Source organism: Chiroxiphia lanceolata, chromosome Z (genome assembly GCF_009829145.1).
Source record: "Chiroxiphia lanceolata isolate bChiLan1 chromosome Z, bChiLan1.pri, whole genome shotgun sequence".
NCBI lineage: Eukaryota > Metazoa > Chordata > Aves > Passeriformes > Pipridae > Chiroxiphia > Chiroxiphia lanceolata.
Genome location: NC_045671.1, coordinates 45,516,550 through 45,538,268, shown reverse-complemented (window position 1 = coordinate 45,538,268; position 21,719 = coordinate 45,516,550). Strand labels below are relative to the sequence as shown.

General features: G+C 40.7%; 1 protein-coding gene across 1 annotated transcript in view; it reads left to right on the top strand.

Moving 5' to 3' along the window:
* Nucleotides 1-5,607: 5,607 nt before the first annotated feature.
* The window catches only part of WDR36 (WD repeat domain 36), a 31,373-nt gene continuing 15,261 nt past the window's right edge, over nt 5,608-21,719 (top strand). The window contains exons 1-13 of the mRNA XM_032675796.1: nt 5,608-5,800; nt 7,502-7,529; nt 9,817-9,917; nt 10,411-10,528; nt 11,373-11,505; nt 13,170-13,224; nt 13,950-14,082; nt 15,043-15,218; nt 15,794-15,914; nt 17,881-17,946; nt 18,851-18,934; nt 20,422-20,576; nt 21,359-21,473. Coding sequence (XP_032531687.1) covers nt 5,654-5,800; nt 7,502-7,529; nt 9,817-9,917; nt 10,411-10,528; nt 11,373-11,505; nt 13,170-13,224; nt 13,950-14,082; nt 15,043-15,218; nt 15,794-15,914; nt 17,881-17,946; nt 18,851-18,934; nt 20,422-20,576; nt 21,359-21,473 — 1,432 coding nt within the window. The 5' untranslated portion in view covers nt 5,608-5,653. The remainder of the gene's footprint in view (nt 5,801-7,501; nt 7,530-9,816; nt 9,918-10,410; nt 10,529-11,372; nt 11,506-13,169; nt 13,225-13,949; nt 14,083-15,042; nt 15,219-15,793; nt 15,915-17,880; nt 17,947-18,850; nt 18,935-20,421; nt 20,577-21,358; nt 21,474-21,719) is intronic.

Here is a 21,719-nt window from a genome sequence, read left to right as displayed (position 1 = left end):
TTTTAACAAAAACTTAGGAAAAAGTGTAAGGCCATTGAACTTTTTACTCCCATGTTCTAGGAGGGAAGGTTATCTGTAGGATCATCATTGTAGTCTCTCTCCCCACCTCTCCTTTCCAAGTACATAATTTCATAATTTAAATAATTCCCAAATCCTACATGTCCTAAGTATAATATGTTAAGCATCCTGGATACAATGGCATTTCTGCAGCAGTGCGGTACTTTAGGAAAGAATATATTGCTCATGTTTACAAAAAAGAAAAAAAAATACACACACACACACACATATATATATATACACATATACATATATGGAAGTGTCTACCAAAGTCAAAAACTCTGTGTTGGCTTTGAATGCTTCTTTTCCTGGTGAGGGCTGGCAGCATTCCCTCCCACACAGATACCATCTCAACCTGCAGCAAAATAGCAAAAGCTATTTCTTAATCCCATCTTCCAGATACTCAAGTACCATCACAAATGTGAGATGTTCAGTGCAATCAGGAAACAGGAATTAAGGAAAAAAGTAGGTGTACTGTAAGTATAAGGTCCATCAAAAGAAATGCCTCTTGTTACAACTTATTTGTCTTAATGTAAACCACTTACAAGTCCCTTGAATTTGGCCAACTGCTCAGGTCAAAAGCTGCTGTCAGAAGTATGGATGCAGCATTCTTATGGCTGGAGTGAGTAAAAGTTAAAAGTTTTGACTTGCTATAGTTATAGAAATGAACTGATTTTTCTAAATTCCTCTTTTACCCCTGCCTCTCTGGCTCATATATCGATAATTGAACCTTTATCTCCAAAGAAGTTAAAATAGAAAACAAATTTGAACACATATTTATCATAATTTGCCATTTCTGAGGTCACTGTTGAATGTAAATTAGAGAGTAGCAAAGACAGATACTATTTTTTATGGAACTTTCCCATACAAGAAAAGGAATTAAAGAAAAAGTAAGTAAATTCCTTTTTTTCTGAATAGACTTTGACTTGAATTTACTTATAAGCATGTTTTGAATGTCAAATTTTCTTTTATAGCTACATACAAATTTGCTTCCTTTAAAAACACGTTTTTTTCATTTGCTAATTTGATTATATTGCCAGTGTCTTTTCTAACCTTTTTCTACTACTAACTTCAGAGATACAGCTTCAAAAATAAAAGATGTGCATATTAATAGTAATGGAAAAGAATTTCAATCCAGTGTTATTTGCATTAAAACAAAGTTGTACCTTTTACCTACATGGGATTACTATGTTGTGTTTAGTAAGGACAAATAAACACATCCCATTCAGTAAAGAGAAATGAACAATGAAAGGTAAAAATTTACATGTTCCTGGTCCTTAGATCAGTATTAAATATATTCCTGGCATGAATAGGCTTTTCATTGGTTATAATGCTGGTTTTCAGGTGTACAATAAAACTCACCTAAGATGACCTTCTTTAGGTTGGGTGTACCGTTGATTATGAAGCTGTAAGAGGAGAAACACAAAGCTATTTAGAACACTCCCATTTTTATCAGCTTACTAACTTTTAAGAATCCGTTATTAGCGACTTCAGACAGAAAGCTCTGGAGAAAGATGAAGTCACATGACTCTGCAAGTTAAGAAACCCCCTTCTGGAATATGAGAAAAATACATTCTTTAGGAAGCAGGGATTTGTTTGGGAACACTGTAAGAGCGATGAAGGTAAGTAACCTGATAGGATTCTTCAAGTGCTCTGAAGCCCCATCCGAGCTCCGCTGCAGCTCCATGCACCTGCTGTGCAGCCGCATCGGCGTTAGTGCAACAGCTCTTAAGGCATCGATTTTGGCTAGATCTCACACACACACAAGACCAGACACAGAGAGTCACAGGGATGCGGCCACACTTTGAACCGGAGACCGAAATGCTCTGCGGGAGACCGAAATGCTCTGCGGTCCCTCCTGCCGTCCCGCTCGGAGCTCGGGAGCAGCGGCAGGCAGCTCCCGGCTGGGCTGCGAGATGCAGGACGGGAAGAAATAAAGGCAGAGAGCAGGGAGAGATCCAGGAGGAGAGCGGGGAGGGAACTCACTCAAGCGGACAGGCACGCACTGATGACTGACGCGCCTTGGCTCGTCCCCAGCTCAGCGGGTCAGACACGCGTGTTGTCCCACTGTGGCCGCGGCAGCCTTCCAGGGTTTCCCTCGTGATTCATGCCGGAGGAGCATTCCCCGAAAACAAGCACGTCCCCGGACGGGGCTTCCGCAGAGGCTCCCGGGGCACTTCTCGTGAAACACTTCTGCGGGACCAGAGAATAGTTGGTGCAGACCGTGGCAGAGGGGTCGGTGCCGGCCACCCTCGGAGAAGGAGCTCCTAGAGGAGAGGGAGCCAGCAGGGTCCTTTCAGCCCGGCATCCCAGGCATCCTAGTTGGCAGTGCCCCTGGCAGACTGTCCCCCGGCGTCCCTCTCATGCCGATCCCCAATGCCAGGACCAGTCTGTTCCCCGATGTCTCCGACATCCCGATCCACAGTACCTGAGGCAGCCTGTCCTCCGTCGTCCCGAGCATCCCCGTCCCCAGCGGCCAGGGCAGCCTGCTCATCGATATCTCCCACATCCCGGTCCCCAGTGCCCGAGGCAGCCAGCTATCCTGTCAGCTAACGCTGTCAGGAGCAGGCGCTCCTCGCCTGCACTCCCCGCAGCCTGCGCAAGCCAAGGGGCTCCCCGGGAGAGTGGTTTGCAAGGTAAAACGTTCACCTTCGAGAGAAGAAAACCCCCACAACAACTGTAGACGGCGTGGGGAAATAACCACTATCCTCCACCCGCTCCCACGCTACCGTGTTAAAACGATCCACTAGAGATACCCCTGCAATCTCCATGTGGGAAGTAGGGGCGCCTACCCCCGGGCAGTCCCTCTGCAAGATGCCCCGAAGCATTTTTTCTCGTCTTTGAGAGAAAATCGTGTGTTATTGCAACAGTCCACTCTGCAGGTGCACTCCACCTGTTATGAGTGCTATTCCCACTTGTTTGATGCAAGATAGTCTATTGCAGAGCTTCTGTGTTTGCTTTTGTTTGGGTTTGAGTTTAGATACTGCCTTTGATTATTATTCGTTATCCCAGTTTTCTTTTCGAATAAGTGACACAATCTCAAGACTGAGTAATTATTATTTACAGTTCTGGAAAGAGCTGCATGAGACATTCAAATGAGCCCGGTTATGGAATTGGAAACCTTTATTTCCGTAGGCGTACAGGTACATATATGAAGCCAGCAACGATCTGAAGCCTGGGAGGAGAAAAACAACGTGTAAAGACACCATGGATAATCACAAGGGTAACCAAACAGTTTCTCTAGTGCTTCCGAAGCACGGGCATCTCTGTCTTCAGATCTGTCTTCCGTGCCTTGTTGGGTCACGTAGCGGTGCAGGAGAATTAACCTTTGGCTTTTTCTTACGCAGTTCTTTGTGGCTTGATCATCTTTATTCAAATCACCTTCTTTCCACGGGGATCCACTTACAATTTCAGCCTTTGTAACCACGAGGAGATACAAGAGGATCTACTAAACGTTTTGGATCCAGACAAGACCTTCACACAAGAGGTTGGTGCTTTCTCTAGTGGCATCGGAGGGAAACGGTCGGGACGGCACTGCCTCCACGTTTTTATTCTTGACCACCGGCAGCTACTTTCTGAAAATCTCCATTAGCAAGCCGGGAGTCGGCTAGTTTAGTAAATCGGTGCCTGTGAAACAGGACCTTGAGGTTACGCCCAACTGTCCTCCCGCGACCTTCCTAAAATGCGCTTCACTGAAGCTGGGACTGTCAGGGACGGAGAGCTCGAGCCCGGGCGGCCGCTGGGAGAGCGCTTCCCGACGCTTCCCAGCGCCTTGCAGACTCTTAAGACTGAAAGTCGCTTGTATAATGAATGCTCCACTGACGCTGAAGATGGTGTCACGGTTGCAAAGGTGATCAGTGGTTTTAGAAGCTACGAGGATGGTTCACACACATCTTTCCTTAGCGATGTTTTTGGGGGTGGTGTTTTTGGGGGCGAGTAAGCCCCGCCGCTGTGTCGGGCACCACAGCCCGGAGCCGCCCAGCGCAGCCCAGCACCAGCTGCCCCGCACCGCAGGGCGACTCTCGCAGCCGCCCAAGCATCCCGAGGCCCCGACGGGATGGTGCAGAGGGCAGTAGGGATGTCTATAGTGGGGTGACCAAAGGGTTGGCAGCAAGGGGCCGTGTCTTTAACGAGCATCCACCCTGTTGTTTCCCTCCAGGAGCTACAACTCGATTTTCACACCTGCGAGGATGCGCCCTCCCAGCAGACGGGCATGCAGCAGTCCGAGGTTCGCCCAGGTGCAAGCACTCCCCGGCGGCTAGGTGGCTTTCCCTTTCCATAAAACAAACAAACAAACAAAACCCCTAAAACACAAACAAACAAAAAGAAAACAAAGAAAAGGGTGGGAAGGAGAGGGTAAGAAAGGGGGAAAGGGTGGAAAGAGAGGAGGGAAAGGGAGAAAGAGGAAAAAGGGGGAAGAGGGGGGGAAAAGGCCGGGAGAGAGGAAAGTAGAAAAAGAAGGAAAAGCGGGGAGAAGGGGGCAAGGGTGAGGAGCGAAGGGGGAGAAAGGGTGGATAGGTAACATCTTTTTAAGGATGCATGCGGAAGCGCTTGAGGGAAAGGGGGTTGAGGGCCGGGGTCGTGACCAGCCGTCTTTCTGCAGGATTCCCGGCGGGCGGAGCGAGCGGGTCGGCTGCTGGGGTGCCTCTTGGACCGGGCTCGGGGATGCGGGAAGCGGCCGGAGCTGTGGCGAGACATCCTGTCCATCCTACGGCGCCGCTGCCCCGGCTACTGCCTGGCGGGGGAGGGTGCAGGGACAGCGCGGCGGGGCCACCCCAGCGCGAAGAGGTCCGGGAGCAGCGCCGGGAACGCCGACGGGGCGGTGCGGTGGCGGGGTGCATGGAGCCCAGCCCCGTGCGACAGGAACAAGGCCCGGGAGCTGATGGCGGTGTGGAGAAGCTACAACAACTTGGGATAGGTGGCCTTGGGGGAAACTTCACTTTTTTTGTCTGCCGTATTGACTCTTTTATTGTTGCAACGGAGTCATCCTGTGGGGTAGTTTGGGTTTGTTTGTTTTTTTAACATGCATAATTTATTTAAAACCACACACACACAAACAAACAACAAAAAAAAAAAAAACAAAAACCCAGAACACCTCGGGAAGCGCAGTGGCTGCTGGAGCGGGCAGCCCGCAGACCCGCCGGGACGTACGCACCGTCGGGAGCTCAGCTCACCCCCGCGCTCCGCTGCCGCGGTGTCACCTGCAGCCAGACCCTATGCTTTGTGAGGAGAAAGGGGATAACAAAGTGAAGAATAAAAGGGGATTAAAAACCCTGAAAAATAAAAGGGGGTTAACACCCCTCCCCACCCCCCCCACCCCTCCGAATAATAAAAGGGCATTAAAAATCCCGAAGAATAAAAGGAAAGGACGCGCAGTGGTGGCTGCGGGGAATGTATGTAGCGCAGTGCGCGGGTGACGGTCCTCTGCGTGCCGCCGGGGTTGCGGGTCCTAGGATGCGGTTGCGGTGCGGGGACCACTTTCGGCGGCGCACGGCGGGGCGGGGCGGGCCGGCGGAAAGGGGGGCGGGCGCTTCCTGCGGGAGGATGGGCGGGAGGCGGATGCGGACACAGATCGGATACGGACACGTGCGGTGCCATGTCGCGGGAGGATATGGGGCTGTTCTCAGGGTTCCGAGTGCTCGGCCGCTTCAGCGGGCACGTCCCTCACGTTCTCCGCTACCACGGCCGGCACCGCGAGTTCTACGTGGCCACCGCCGTCGGGCGCAGCGTCCACACCTACAACGTGAGTACATCGCGGCCCCCCCTCGCCGCTTCCCCGGCATCCTGCCTCCTCCGGCCGTGCGGGGCGACCTGCTTCTTCCTCGCCTTCCTCCCCTCCCCGACCTCGCCATAGTGATGCGGGAGCGTGTGCGGGGCTGCGGCGCCCCGGGTACCACGGCCCGGAGGGAGGGATGGAGGCTGCTGGCTAAACAGGCCGGGAATGGGCTTGTTCAGCCATGTGAGGCAGCATTGGCCGCTACAGCATAGCGCATTCGGTTGTCTAAAAGCGGCACTTACAATGAAACTTCTAAGGTTCAAATTTGTGAGTTTTAGAAATCAGGCATTGTTTATTACGACGCGCTACATGGTCACAGCGCGACGAGTGCCCTGGGAATCATTTCGCCAGAATGCACACCGAGGTATTTTTCACTGCAGCTTGTATGTCTGCATTGCATGATTATTTATTTTTCATTCCTTGCATTCCTCTTATATATTCATGGCATTCCCAACACTTTTTAGCATATATACGTGTCTTTATAAGGTCGTCAGGGGTCTCTGTGTTTGGAGCCCCCAAAACTCCAAATGGCCACCTTGTGAAATTCTTCAAGACAGTGCACCTGGTTATGCGGTAACTGAGTGTTGTAACTGGCTGCCTTAGTTCTTCTCCTCATTGTTTCTTTAAATCATTTGGCTTGGCTATCTGTAGTTTCTGTGTTGTAAATACTATCAATCCTTCCAGAGGAACACCCAGATGCTGAGGTTTTTCCTTGTTACAAAATAAACCAAAGCTTGCCTGCAGCAGGGATAGTTGTGGGTTAGTGGCTGCACACTTATTTTTTGAAAGTGTGAGAAGAAGGCAGTTAGATCTTATTAAAACTCCTGTATGGAAGCAGATGAGCAAAATTGAGTTCTGCCAGATGAAAGGCTGTGATATAGGCTCATTTCTTGCAGTGCAGAGTCACAGGGTTAGTGCAGAGTTAGAGTTAGAAGGGACCTCTGGACATCATCCAGTCTCACCACCCTGCCAGGGCAGGGTCACCTGGAGCAGGTGACACGGGAACACGGCCAGGTGGGTTTTGAACATGTCCAGAGAAGGAAACTTCATGACCTCCCTGGGCACAGTCAAAGCATAATCAGTGTATAGAAACAGTAACTAAACAGAAGGGAATTGAATCGAGTGATTATAGTGAACAGTAGAGTGCAAACAGCATGGATCTTCCTCCACCTTTGTGCTGCCTTTTAGTGTTCACTTCTGCCATTCTCTTCACAGACTTTGAACTGAAAGAGTAATGATCATCAGTGGGAAAAGATGCTTGCAACTAAAGCAAATTCTGTGTGAGCAGATATAAAATTAGAATACAGTGTGCTTGCAGTTAAAATAAACTCAAAACAGAGGTGATGTGGAAATTAAGTTGCCCAAGCTCTGCAAGGTGTTTTAACATGTCTTCAGTTTCCTATGCATTAGGGTAGAATACATCAGGAAGCACAACTTAATTTTACTGAGTGGCTTTCTTTTTGCAAATGTATTGTCCCATTCCTTTTGACCTGCTGTCTACACGTTTTCCAGTAGATGCTGTTGTAAACTAAGATGAATAGTTTTTCTGTTTTGTGAGGTATGCAAATTAATCTCATTTGGTATCATTCCTAGAATTTTTAATTTCTGTTTATAGCATATTCATTACAACCAGTCACTAAAAATACCTTTTTAACATTTTCATTACAGGTGAAGAAGCTTGGTATTGTTTCTGTGAGTAAGTATGCACAGATTGTTCATTCCTATCATTTGTGGGTTTTTTAGCATGTTTGACATCTGCACTTGATTCTCAACTCAGAAGCAAAAAATAAATTGCATGTACTAATATTTACAATCAAATATGTTGAGAGGAGTCTCAGAAATATATCAATTTGGAAATAAGACTGCTGTTGAAATTGTAACTTAGTTCTCTTAGAGACATACTTTGTGAACCTTCTGTTCTTATCGTCTTGGTCTTCCAAGAACACCCCTAGGCCTAAATAATTGAACAGTGAATAAAAGTCAAGGACCAACAACACAGTAGCTGGGAATAGGGCAAGCTGTGTATCAGGGTACATTAGGAACGCAGCCAGCTGATAAGGGGAGACTTATTCTCCTGTACTTCCTGCTGGTGAGGCTGTTCCTGGACTGCAGTACCCAGTCAGTGTGGTTCTCTTCCTTCCACCACTCCCCTTTCTCCTGCAGGAGGGATGCTGAGGAGCTGGAGAGTGTCAGGGCCTACAGCATGCAGTATGAAAACGGACCTTGAAGTAACTGGATCTGTTTAGTCTTAAGAAAGAACAGATATGGGGTGACCTAGAGGCAGCCTGTTACCTTACAGGTAATTAGATGGCAGGGCTGAATTTGTGGTGGTAATGGTAGACAAAGTAAAAAGAGGCAGCAAACACAGGTTGCAGCTTGAGAGGGTCACAGTGGTGCTTAGGAAAAATGGCCCTAAGAGGTAACTGTAGTCTGGTGTAGAGCTTGAGCAGAACTCCTTCCCCAGAAATGTTCAAGACTCAGCTGGGCAGTTAACCCACCCTAGTACTGGTGATAGTCTAGCTTTGGGGGGAGCTGGTGGGATGCTGAACTGATTAATTTCCAGAGGTCCTTTTCAACTGATGTTTAGATAATTCAGAGGGGTGCATGCTGTCTTGAAAACTAGGGGCTTCTGTCTACCATCGGGTTTTTACAGAGACCTCATAAATAAAATATTTTTCATTAAAAGAGCACCTGTAAATGAGAGAATAAATGCCACACAACCAGGACTAGATTTAGAAGACCAGCTGTGCAGAGTTAACAGCTGTAAACACATTAATGTAACTTCTGTGTTCAGCTTTCAAAATCATAAAAGCATTGCATATTCTGTTCAGTGAGCTACATCTTCTTACAGAAGTAATCATCTAAGCTTTTTGGGAAATTGAAATGTTTACGTACAGTATTGTGATTGAAAAAATTAATGCTGTACCTCTGTCTGTGTGGTGGTGTTGGTTGGTTGATGTTATGTGGTTGGTGCTCTGAACTTTTTAACTGGAGTCTTCCTAAAACTGTCTTAGCCTAAGCAGACTTCATACAGCTCATGTAGAGTACCTATAACCTGGCTGTAAGCCTAAATCACTTCAGAGGTGCTGTGGGAAGGTGTGTAATATGTTCGAACAAATTAAACCTAAAGTGCAACCTTTTTTATTTTCTTAGTCCTTAGTTTTATCCTTTTGAAGCTGTGCTGCAGTACAGCAAAGGTACTGGTTTCTTTGTGTCTGATAATAATTCATAGTACAAAGCAATATTGTGGGGAAGGCTGGTATGTGATCATGCAAGTTTTTTATCATAGATGTACTCACACACTTATTTTTAATCTGATGTTTCTCTATACAGTTGTTAAGTGCTGTAATTTGCATTTTTATGTTTCCCTGGGTTGAGAGTATTTTTTCCTACAGTATATTTTTCAGTTTTCTACCATTTGAGACCGCACCAGCAGTTTGTCAGTGTGGTCTGGAACTTTGACTCATTTCCCTTTTGAGCTAGTAAAGTAGCAGATCCCAATAGTAGGTACTCCTTCTGAACCAGTCATGAGGTGGTGAGTGAGATGTATTCTTAGAGCAGTAAATTTCCAGTTTCTTTACCTGTGATCAGGAAACAGATGCAGGAGTTATTATTAAACTAATAAGCATTGCTAATGCTGAGGTGTTGATTTATCATCTGTGTTTCCAGCCTTCACAAAGATAACACCTTCACTTACAGTGGAAGTTCAGTAGTTTTACTGTTAAGTGTTTTTCAAAAGAACCACCTTGTGATCTACCAATCTGAAGTTACTTATGATGTTGTCACCTTTTTATTGTAATGTTTTATTGTAATATTGTAATATTTGCATTCATCTGAAATGTGTACATTTTTCTAAAATTCAATGTAATATTCAACAGAAGAGCTTTCTTGGTGAGTCACCATGCCAGAGAAATATGCTATGAGGTTTTCTCTTTCATTATGAGCCTGAGATTTGTTTATCTTTTCTTTTGTTTGATTAACAGGTAATGCTTTGCCACAAGACATTACATGTTTGGCAGCAGATCGCATGCTGATATTTGCTTCATACGACAATATTCTCCACGCTTTTGCCAGGAACAAAGAGGTTTTTATTAGTTTACTTATTGCTTAGTACAAGACAGCTGTGTAGTGTTTGTGGTATCAAGACGGTTAGTTTTCTACAGATGTTTATTTCTGTAGCTGTTTAGTACCTTCAATTTTAGGGAAACAAACTGTAGAGTAAAGAATAAAAAGCTTAAAGCAGGAGGATGTAAATGCAAATTCTGTAATGGCTGACCTGTGTTTTATGTATTAATTATAATAGTTAAATAGTTAGTTAAAGATAAAAAAAATAAGTTGTTAATTCACATAAGTGAACTGAAATTAAATAATGAAAAATATTTAGGTAGAATATTTTTGCCAGCAGTTTTAAATGTCAGATATAGTTATCTGTCTTCCACTTCAGGTTGTGTGGCCTTTCCATGTGTTTTATTTAAACTTAGTTGCTTTTAGTCTGCTAGCTGTCCTCAGGTATTACATTAGCATAATATGCTGCCCTAACAGCTTGTATTAAAAGCGTTTCTATTTTGAATTTATAGGTGGTTCATACCTATGAAGGTCACAAGGCCAGGATACACCTTCTACAGCCTTTTGGTGATCACATCATCTCTGTGGATGTTGATAATGTTCTTATTGTTTGGAATATACAGTCAGAAGGTGAGAGACTTTTTTTTTACTACTTTTTAGGGTAAGATTGTTAAACATTCATTAGTTTAAAAAGGAGTTTTGTTAAATGCACATATTCAGAAGTAGTTCATTCTTAAAAAAGAAAATTCCTAAATGGTAGTGCTACTTGTTAGTCTGAAGTCCTAATCCTGCAATAATATTTCATGAATGGATTCTGCATCACATGCAGAGACCCAGTAGGGTTCCATATAGGTGTAAAGAGATAATGGTTATATGGAAATTACATTTTAGTTTTTCATTTTCTGGTAAAGACTGCGATACAGCAGCTTTAACTCTATCTGAAATTGTGTAATTCCTTGATATTTACCAGACTGGGTAAGACTAAATTCTAATGAATAATCTTCTGACTGCCATTGTCAAGTGCTTTATGAAATTGTGCTTCAGTGCCATAAACTTTTCCTTTAGAAAGCATTGCCATTGGTGTGACCAGTGTTATTCCCTGGATCTTGTGCTTCAAAAGTGTCTGTAAACAGGCTTTAGAATTTGAAGTTGCTAGGACAAACAAAAGGCATGCTAATTAGATGAGGTGTTTTGCTCAGGCAGGAGCAGGAATCCCTCAGAAAGATATAAATCGCTACAGTTCTGTAGTAGATAGGCTTATAGGGAAAACATGTACCTTGGAGCCAACAGATGTTACAATGTAAAGCTGAGACTGTCCTGTTACACATTAGCTAATCCTTTAATGTAAGAAACACCAGTTACAGGATTTGTAAAGTAAACATCAGCTCTTGCTTTTACATTTGCAAAGGGATGACAAGCCTGCAGATTTGTAGGGGTAGCGACACTAACACTGTTCCTTACCTTTTTTTTGCAGAAGAGTATCTTCAAGTGGATTTTGATAAAGCCACTTTTGTCGTTTCTGCACTTCTGCATCCCAGCACCTATTTGAATAAAATTCTCCTTGGGAGTGAACAAGGAAGCTTGCAGCTGTGGAATATAAGGTCCAAGTAAGATGCTTAATAACTTGACTACACTTCATACCCCAAGTAGCTTGATATACTACAAATAATACTTTTAAGTATTACAGGTTTTGAACATGGAATCTTTTACCAAGTATTGGCAAAAGTTTTCAATTAGTCTTTCTCCAGGAACAGAGAATGCTGCTGCCTCCTGAATGCTGACATCTTTCAGGTTGCATGTTTTTTACTGTCCTTGCAAAATGTCAGAGGTTGTTCAGGACTTTTTTTTTTCAAATTTCTTGAAATCACATAGCTTTCCCATGAAAGCAATTAAAATAATAGTAAAAACATATTCAGGCCTTCCGCCTCCCTTGTTACCTTAATTTTTTCGTTGTTGTGGATACAAGGAAGTGTTGACAGGTATTGTGGACGTAATTACTAGCATTTGAGCCTTACACTCAAATAAGAGATGTGTAGACATGCCATTGTCTCTGAGCATGTCCGAGTAGATCATCATTCATAATGTCAATATTTCCTGTCTACCAAGATCACCCGCTTTTCCAACTCGTGAAAATTACAAGTACAGTGACTTTCCCTGCATGTTGATGTACACACTGCAAATAGATGTTAAGTCAACTTGCTTAATTCAGTGTTTTATTTTCATAACCACTGCATACTTTCAATTATATCACTGTTATTTCTTTTTGTTTCATATTCTAATGTTTTAGAGATGCCTTATATGCTATATAAATCAGGAAATAGGAATAACCTAAAAATACAGAAAAGTAAATGTCTCTACTCATAGTATTTTTACATCTATTCAATGCCTGTCACAGCATCTTGAGATGCAGTACATCCTAGATGACAAAAAGTCTACCTTAGATGGCTTAATTTCTCTGTTAATTGTGTAAAAACTTATGGCATGTTACTGTTCTTTTAGCAGTATTGCTGGGTTAAGCACTCTATGTTTTTGCCTGTTTGTTCCCTCCATAGATTGTTTTGTAGATAGGAATGGAAAAGCTAGACCAAAAAAAAAAATTAAAGAATTGAGGAGAAAGTTTGATTGTATCCGGCAAGAAAGGAAAGTGAGAGGTGGTGACATGACTGGTAGCAGTCTTTTAAGAATGTCAACCTATGCCTGTGGTGATAGAACAGATTTTAATCATGTCCTTAAATAACATCTTCACAATTTTACCCTTGATAAGTGCTGCATGACTACCTTGTCTTTGAGCGGTCCTGCTTCATATTTTGGCTGTTACCATGTCTGAAAGGAACAAGATGGGGTGTGCTTGTAGTACATACTAGTGTCTTAATTTAGGGAAGTTACTCTGCACGTGAAAGATTTGATTCTATTAGAAGTTGAATCAAGACTGGCTTTTTATGTTGATGTTGAGAATTCTGCAGAGGTGTGATCGTGACAGAAATGCATGGGGAACAACTGGCATAGAAGGGTCTTCCTCTCTGTTCATGGCATATAATTATGCCACTGTTGTGGGATTAATGCATGGCACTAAATTTTTCAATAAAAATGAACCATAAGTTTTATTCTTAACTCTACTTATTAGTGTCACAGGGTTTTTTTTGTTTTATCTGATTTATAAAAACAGAAAACTGATTACTTTTCCATGTAAGTGCATGTAAAGCAGCCATTTTGTCATGGAAGATTCCCCAAGGGTTAATTGATTTATAGATTTTGTGTGTTTGTTTTCCAGCAAACTCTTATACTCATTTCCAGGATGGGGCTTCACGGTCACAACTCTTGCACAAGTTAGTACTTTTGTTGCCTTTTATTTTTGTGCATAACTGGTCAGCTGGCAAAATATAATTGTTAAAAATTACAGCAGTAAAGATGGCTTGTATTCTCTCAGGTATTGTAATAACCTTCTCTTTAGTGAAGGTTTATTATCTGCTCTTCCTCTAGTCCTAGTTATGTTGCATTTAGGATCTTAGTTGTTTTGTGTTTATCACCTCTATAGTCTTCACTAAATTATATAAATTCACAGAAACAGTTTTGGAGGTTGGTAAAAGGTAGATTTTGCTGATTCAAGAAGAGATTTTGTAATTGTATTTGCTGTATTTTTTTTAGATATAAAAATTAATTTAAACTTATTGGTAGCATTGATGACAGCTTTGAAAAAGGTCAGCAGTTGTCCAGGATAAAACTTGTACACGTGGAGGTGTGTGGCAGGGTATATAATGAATAATAACCAGAGCTACTGGGCACTAAAGTGATGTGTTTTTCAAAGGATTCTAAGCTTCTGGAAACCAATAGAGACTAAGCACAAAATATTGCATCTCTTTTGGTTTTTTTTGTCATATCTTCAGTTTTGCATTACAGTGATATAGATAGAAAATCTCATGCAAGATGCCTTATTTTTTTTCTTTACTCTTTGTCCCAGACTTAGATACATTGTCTTGAATGTATTGGCATTACCAGTGTAGCTGCAAGCTTTTCCTTTTTCATTTTAGTTGCTGTTCAATTTTTCTTGCAGGCGCCAGCAGTGGATGTTGTTGCAGTCGGTCTTGTATCTGGTCATATCATTGTACATAATATTAAATTTGATGAAACTCTAATGAAATTTCAACAAGACTGGGGTCCCATCACAGCAGTATCTTTTCGTACAGGTAAGTCTTAGCAATTTTTTAGTGAAAATATGTATAAAATCACTAAAACTAAGTGGGACACAGGAAAATATTTTTTGATAAAACATTTCAGAATCAAAATTTGTGCTGAGAGTTCTAGTTTTCAAAGGCTGAAGGTAATAGAGAGAAGTTACCAATAAGTAAGGGAGATCATGCATTTTCATCATGATTTATAGTGCTATTTTATAGCATTTTCTTGTATTCTGACTCAGTGCACGGGAAGTGTGACATACAGCATTTTTGGAAAGAAAAGTTTGTTTACAGTGTGCCAAGAGCTAGCACAGTACAGTTATCAGAGTTAGTGCACAGTAACCAGTACACCTTAGTTTACTGTCCAAACCTACTTCTCAGCAACGTCTTCCCCCCAGATAAAGTTAGAATGTTAATGGTTGTGTGACTACTGAATGGATGTAACTGGGGAACACTTTATTTTCACAGCTTTTTCTTGTCTAACAAGTATGTACTAATTACTAAAGGTAGTTATTTTGATGTTGATCCTTCCAACAAGCTGTTGATACTGAATCTAGTCTCTCATTCAAAAAGAGAAATTCGCAAATCTTATCAGGATATAGATTGGTGTAGACCCTGTTGAGGAGGAGTGGTACTGGAGAAAACTGTGAAAAGACTTTTGAGAAGTAGAATGTGTCAATATCTCTCGTGCTTTCAAGCAAAACTTCTAGCACTCACTGCTGGATTTAGATATTTTGTTGTTATCTGATATGAAAAAAATCCTGGTTTTATTATCAGTGAGCTTTTTTTCTTTTCTGATTGAAATACTGGAGTGTTACAGTTAAAACATATTTATAGCATCAACTTGAGATTTTTTTTCTTGTGATTTTAGCTTTTTCTTCATCAGTTCTGCATCAGTTTAAAGATGTGAGAAGTCAATAAGGATGTGCTGAATAGCTACAAACAAACCTTTTTTTACTTTTTTTTGAGCAGATGGACACCCAGTAATGGCAGCTGGCAGCCCGGTTGGACACATTGCTTTGTGGGATCTAGAAGACAAGAAGCTGATGTGTCAGATGCAAGATGCCCATTCCACAGCAATAGCTGGCATGTCGTTTGTCCCTGGAGAGCCACTTCTTATTACTAATGGCGCTGATAATGCTCTACGGGTGAGTTATAAGAGCTGCTGCTGTCTGCTGTTACCTTTTTGTTCTCTGGGAGACCTGCAAAGTGTAAATGTTTAGTTTGGATTTGAAGTAGCAGTTCTCAAATGAAACAAATACAGCAAAACTCAAGTTGCTGGTTCCTCAGCTGGACTGTAGTTTAAAGATTTGCTACCATGATGCCATTTGCTACCATTATTTCATTTACTGCTTCGTGGTAGCATTAAAGAACAAAGCTTAAGATCCACTTTTCCAGAACCATACTTTATATCCTGGTACACTATCTTAAGTCTTGATCTGTTTTTATAATGTTTTGGATCACAAGCAATTGCTGTTGATAAAACTCCCTTGTGCTGCATGTCTTCTGGTGCTGTCAGCCTTTGGTGGAGGGGTGGAATGAACAGCAGGAAACAATTAGTTTCTGTGACAGAAACTTCAAGAGTTTTAGCGTGAAGGATGAAAGCCAGCATGTGAAGTTCGCTGCACCAGCTCCCAGCTAAACCTGTTCCACTGACTAGAGGTGCACTTACTGACAGGGCAATGTTTATCAGCCTCGTTTCTCTGCTTATTTTGGGATGCAGGTGTGGATTTTTGATGGACCTGGTGGTACAGGTCGTGTATTGAGAAGCCGAATGGGACACAGTGCACCACCAACAAAAATCAGATACCATGGGCAAAATGGAGAGCAAATTCTTAGTGCAGGTATGAGTTCTCATTTTTGTTTGTCAGCCTGATTTTTTGCTGCGATAAAGAAAATTTCACTTAAGCTGAAAAGTTTGAAGCAGAATAACATCGGAGCTGCTTTTATTATCTGTATTTATGTATTTGATAAATAAAAATCAATCCATTATCTCCTGAGAAACTATCAGCTGGTGAAAATGAAAACCTGTAACAGCTAGGGAAATCTAGTTGTGACAGGAGAAAAATAAACAGCGTAATGCATTTAGTAACTGAGAGGAGGCACACTGCTTTTCCCACTAGTTTGACCAAGCTTTGTTGCTTTTGTACTGTCTTTGTAATTTATTATGGCTCAGTTGTGTCTGTATTATATATTTTCAAGGCTGCTTCTTACCGAGGTATTAATCTAGAAGTGTAAAAATGCATAAGTGACTGCCCTTCCTTAGAAACTAGCATATTTAAAAATCCTTTAAAGGACCCCTTAGGAAATGATGTGCTAGATCAGACTTTTGTACTCCAGTGCACTTAAGTAATGGAATGGTAGAGACTCTTCACCTAGTCTTCACTTACTGTTAAGCAGTGAATTGTTTACGTGGGCAACATTTGACAATGTTACACTATGTTTTGATGAAATGTTACATCCAGTATGGCACAGCAATACATGGTGCTAAAACTACATACTGAAATCTCTTGCTGGCCATCCAGCTAGTAACTTGGATTCAAGTAACAAGTTCCTTGACAGTAATTCAGCTCACAGAAGATAAACCACAGTATCAATTAAATCTTTCTTAACCAATCTTCACATTTGCTTTTGCAGTTTACTGCAAAACTTATGGAGAGGACACAGAGGCAGTCACTAAAATGAAAAGGATCTCAAGCTCTGAGATCTGATGTATCTGCAGTGTAAAGAGATTGTCTCTCTACATTCCTTTCTGAAACAGTGGTAAAACTTTGTGCAGCAGAAATGAGGTAGCAATGCTGTGAGGTGTCTTTCAGGTGCTAGTGGTTTTCTTAGAACAGGCATCTCTACAAATTAACCTTGTAAAATTTCACTGTTGTCACAGACTTACCTCATGCTTAACCTTTCTCCCAATTCCGAATACACAGATCCTGACTTACGTCTCCATCACAGCGGCAAGGAAACGTTGCTAGAATAGTATAATTGTTCAATTGTCTTTCAGATTCTTTAAGTTCACTTTGACTAATTTTCTGTTTCTTTACTTATTTGGAGTAGTAAAAGTGTTTTGTGATTCTTGTGATTTTTCAGAGTCATCTCAATGCCTTTAATTTTGTATGTGTTGTGCAGTTTTGTTTTCTGTTGGGTTTTGGTTCTGCCTTCCTATGTCTCCCCCACCAAGTGGACCTGTTTGCTAGTTTCAAATTTGAGCTTTCTGTCTCTATATTAAATTCCTATCAGTTCTGAGAGTCCCATTAGTGTCCCGGTTACAGGAAAGATGGACAACCCAGCTTTTACCATTTTCGTTTGGGTACCAGCTTGCTGAGTAACCTGGATGTAGTTCTTAATCAGTCACAGCATGTATTGGTTAGAAAAATAAAGGAAGGAATGTTGTAGTTATTGAAGGGAATATATAACGTCATGAGAAAGCTTTGGAAGTATTATGGAGGCATTTGAAGGATGCAACACTTTATTTAATGTTCTAATTGTTGAAAGCTGGGTACAGCTAGATATTGTGGTAGAGAAAGGAGCAGAGACAGAGGAATTAACATGGAAAAGATGTCCATGAAGAAGTGTCATTCTGGTCATGTGTGGGGCAAAACTGTAGGAATGGAATGTAGGCCGTAGAAAACTAGGCTTCATTAGTTATGCTGCTTATAGTGTATCTGTATTTTTTCTTGGACCAGAATTTTTAGTAAATACTTTATTATGCTGTTTGAAGTTGCTTATTAGTTATCCTTTTATTTTCATTTCTCAAATAGATTATGCATAAGTTGATTTTTACCCTTCTCTACTCTCCTAATTTTTTGTCAGGTCAAGATGGAACATTGCAGTCCTTTTCAACAGTGCATGACAGGTTCAATAAAAGTTTAGGACGTGGTGAGTATTTCAGTCAAAGTACAAGTATTGGGGGAAAAAAGCTCTGAAAAGTGTTTATGTAAATGTTAAGCAGGCTTTATTTTCCCTTTAACTGTTGTATAAAAATTAGTCACCTCAGTTGTTCTGTAAACTCAGTCCTTCCTGCAAAGTGTACTTTCAGATTTGTTTGTACTTTAAAAAAGTAATTTCCATAGCCTGGCACTATATGCTCCTTCACCATGGGAAATGTTGGGCACGACTTTTGTATTTAAAATGTATAAGGCATTAGCTGACATTTAAGTATGTGTAATTACAACTTTTTACCATATTCCCCTTCTATTCAGTTGACTAAATTGATATTTCATAGCTTGAGTTCCTTTGATCTAATGTAGAGTTTAACTCAAAACACATCTTGCACACAGTGCCATGATATAGTTTGGAGAGCAAGGATCAGAAAGACTAAAATAATTCTTAGTTTTAAGTGTTTATCTATATGGTTGTATATGTACTTAGATCTGTTTGAAAAGACATATGCAGATTAATTGGTTTTGTATATATATCCTTTGGGTATAAATTTGAAATTCCCAACTCTTTGGTTATTGAAGGGGCTGGGTGTTGCATATTGCTTTGTGTAGTCATGTCTGTATGACCATGTTTTTAGCTGTAATGGGGGAACTTCTACCTCAAGACTTCAGCACAAGATCCTGGAACAAATAGGCTGAGTAGTACATCTATGTAAAAGGCTGGTGATTTGTTCAGCATCACATGAATGTTGACAGGAACTCTGATACTATTCTTACCTCTGTGTTTATATAAGCCAGATTTTTCTGTTTAATAGGAACGTTATGTTTTGTTAACAATCCTTTTTAAACCATTATTCTCATTTCTCATCATGAGACTGAGACACTTATCTTCTATTTTTTAGGTTCAATTAACAAAAAGAAATCAAAAAAGAAAGGTCTTAAGCTTGACACGATGGCACTTCCACCAATTACAGCCTTTGCTTCGGGTAAGTGGTCTTTCACATACATTACAGAGTAAATGTTAATACAGTATCATCATATATTCTTTTAACCCTCAAGACACTACTGTTTTGAAAGCTCATGATATAATAACATGAGATTATTGAGCATCTGTGGCCTTTCATGAGTTGTTGACAGGTTAAAATTACATTTTATTTTGTAAAGTTTTGTAAATGCTCTTTCGAAAAGAGCATTTTCTTTTGAACGTCTGTCTTGCTCTTTGGCTTGAAAATCTCCTGCCAGAATCTTTTGGTGTATATATTATTCCAGCTGGAGAACCAGCCATTAGAGGGGGGATGAAGATCTTTTTCAGCTGAGGAAATCTTAGGAACAATGTCTGATTTTAATTCCTCAGCTCTTTCATTTGAGTGACTTTTCAATGTCAAAGTTCAAGTAATCTGTTCATTTGTAATTCAGTATGCAGATAAGGAGCCTAACTTTTTTGAAGCAGAAATACAATTATGTTTGCTTCATCAAAATGTGCTTCTTTAAATTAATGACCTCCTCTTGAAGTCTGTTTTGTCTTAAGTGTAAATATTTTCTCTTCTGAGGATGGTTTATTGTTTCCTATGTTGAAAGATCTGGATTTACAGTTTTGTGTAGCCATTTGACACATATGACATTCATATTGGTAGTGATACAGACATTTATACTTCAGTGATACAGACTATCTGTACATACTAGTTGCAAATATCTCTGTGTATTTTTAAAATTTATATTTGAATATAATTAATTTTGAATTAATTATTTTTAAATTAATATTATACCTTCCTGCATTTGGAGACATAAACCCCCCAATTATTTAAATACGTTATGGAGTTGTTTCCTTTTTGCTATCTTGTCTTTGGTAAAATGAACCTGTTTGTATCTCCTTTTAGTCTTTGAAGTTCAAGAAATATCCAGTTTCAAACTCTCAATTTTTTTTAATGTATATATTATGGAAAAAAGGCAAAGTTGCTCATTATTTAGACTTTTATATATAATATTTGACTACAAAGTTTGGATACTGAGCTTTGGAGAAACAAATTTTCCTGGAAATGCAAAAAAAGTGTTTTGCTGTGTGGAGCAGATTTAGCTCTTAATCCCAGCTTTAATTTGTTATATAGTGGCTTCTGCTGCTTCAACAGCTGAAGAAACAGCTAACAGACTCAGCTGGAAATGTGTACAGATGGAGCAATTTAAGCCCCTTGCATTGGAATATGCTTTTCAAACTCCATAGGCTAAAACATACAAAGACGTAAGGCATCCAAAAAAATGCTTGTGGTTCTGTTAGCAATTTATTTGCACTACCACATGCACAACATTTTGCCAGGTGTTTTTTTCTCTATGGCAGCCTTTCAACTGTGGAACAAGAACAATAAATATGAATTGTTCTGTCTAAAATTATTTCAAAATACTCTTTCCTAAGATATCAGAAAAGCTTGTTTGACTTTAGAATTACTGTTTGTAAAAGGACTATATGTTGCATTTGCAGAAGTGGCACATCAGAGCGACTGGGATGCTATTATTGCCTGCCATCAAGGGTATATAACCTGTACAACCTGGAACTATCAGAAAACTTCCATGGGAGCTCATAAACTGAGACCTGAAGAATTTAGCAAGTACAAACCTATTGATATATATGCAACAGTAAGTTTATTTCTTATAATGTTTCTTCAGCATTACAGTGTATGTAAAATGCTTTACAACTTGAGTTGGACACAATGACATTGTGTTGAACCCACAATGAAGGCAATACAAATGTTTACTGAGCTTTACCTGCTTCGTAGACAAGTAGTTACTGTGGCACACTTCATATGCTAGGCATTGAGCAACTCCTATATCTTGTGATAAATTGTTTTTCTGACCTTGTGTGTAGTAGTTAAGTGGTAGATAAAATAAAGATAATTGTAAGTACCCGGTTTTCTTTTGGCTACTGGATTGCTTTGGATTGTATTTTTCCAAAGACAACTAGACCGTTGTTTCTTTGTTTCTTGCTGTTTAAACTCTGTGTGAACTTGCCTTATTTTAGGGTGCCACGGACAATATGGACATTCAAAGAGGCATGCAGTCACCATGCTTACACTTTATCTTAGGGATTGAATTTGTGGATGTCTTGATTTTTTGGGTTACAGTGTTGATATTATTACGTATGGCTTCTGATGGATGTCACTAAACTTTCATCACTAAGCATTGGCCTTCTCATTACATGTTGACTATTTGCTTATTTTAAGAGCTCCTCCCTCTACTTTTCTGAGATGTAAGTTGTTGGTTCTGTGCAGGTTTCCTTGAAGAAGTCTTATATTAGTATTTTGTATTTTACATATTTTGTATGCTACGTATCATCTAACAACTTTGCTGATTGATATACACTCAGAGAATTTTTTTTCATAGGTTCTTTTTTTTGTTGGTTTTTTTTATTCCCTTGAAAGGCAGTTGATATTACCTCATGTGGTAACTTTGCTGTAATTGGGATGTCAGCTGGACAGGTGGATGTGTATAACATGCAGTCTGGCATTCACAGAGGGCGTTATGGCAAAGAAAAAGGTAAGGATTGCTAGACTTTTAAAATACTGGCTCTGAAAAGAACAGCAGTAACCTGTTGTTCTGTCATCTAAGATATTTAACATAGGTTCTGAGTTGAATTTGGGAATCTTTTCAGTGTCTCTGATTACCATACACTGTCCTATGTTGCACTGCAGTCAGAAACCTCATTTGAAGGACAGGATCCTTACTAGTTTTAACAGGTCTGATGTTAGCATATCCTTGGTTTTAATTAACACAAAATTGTCA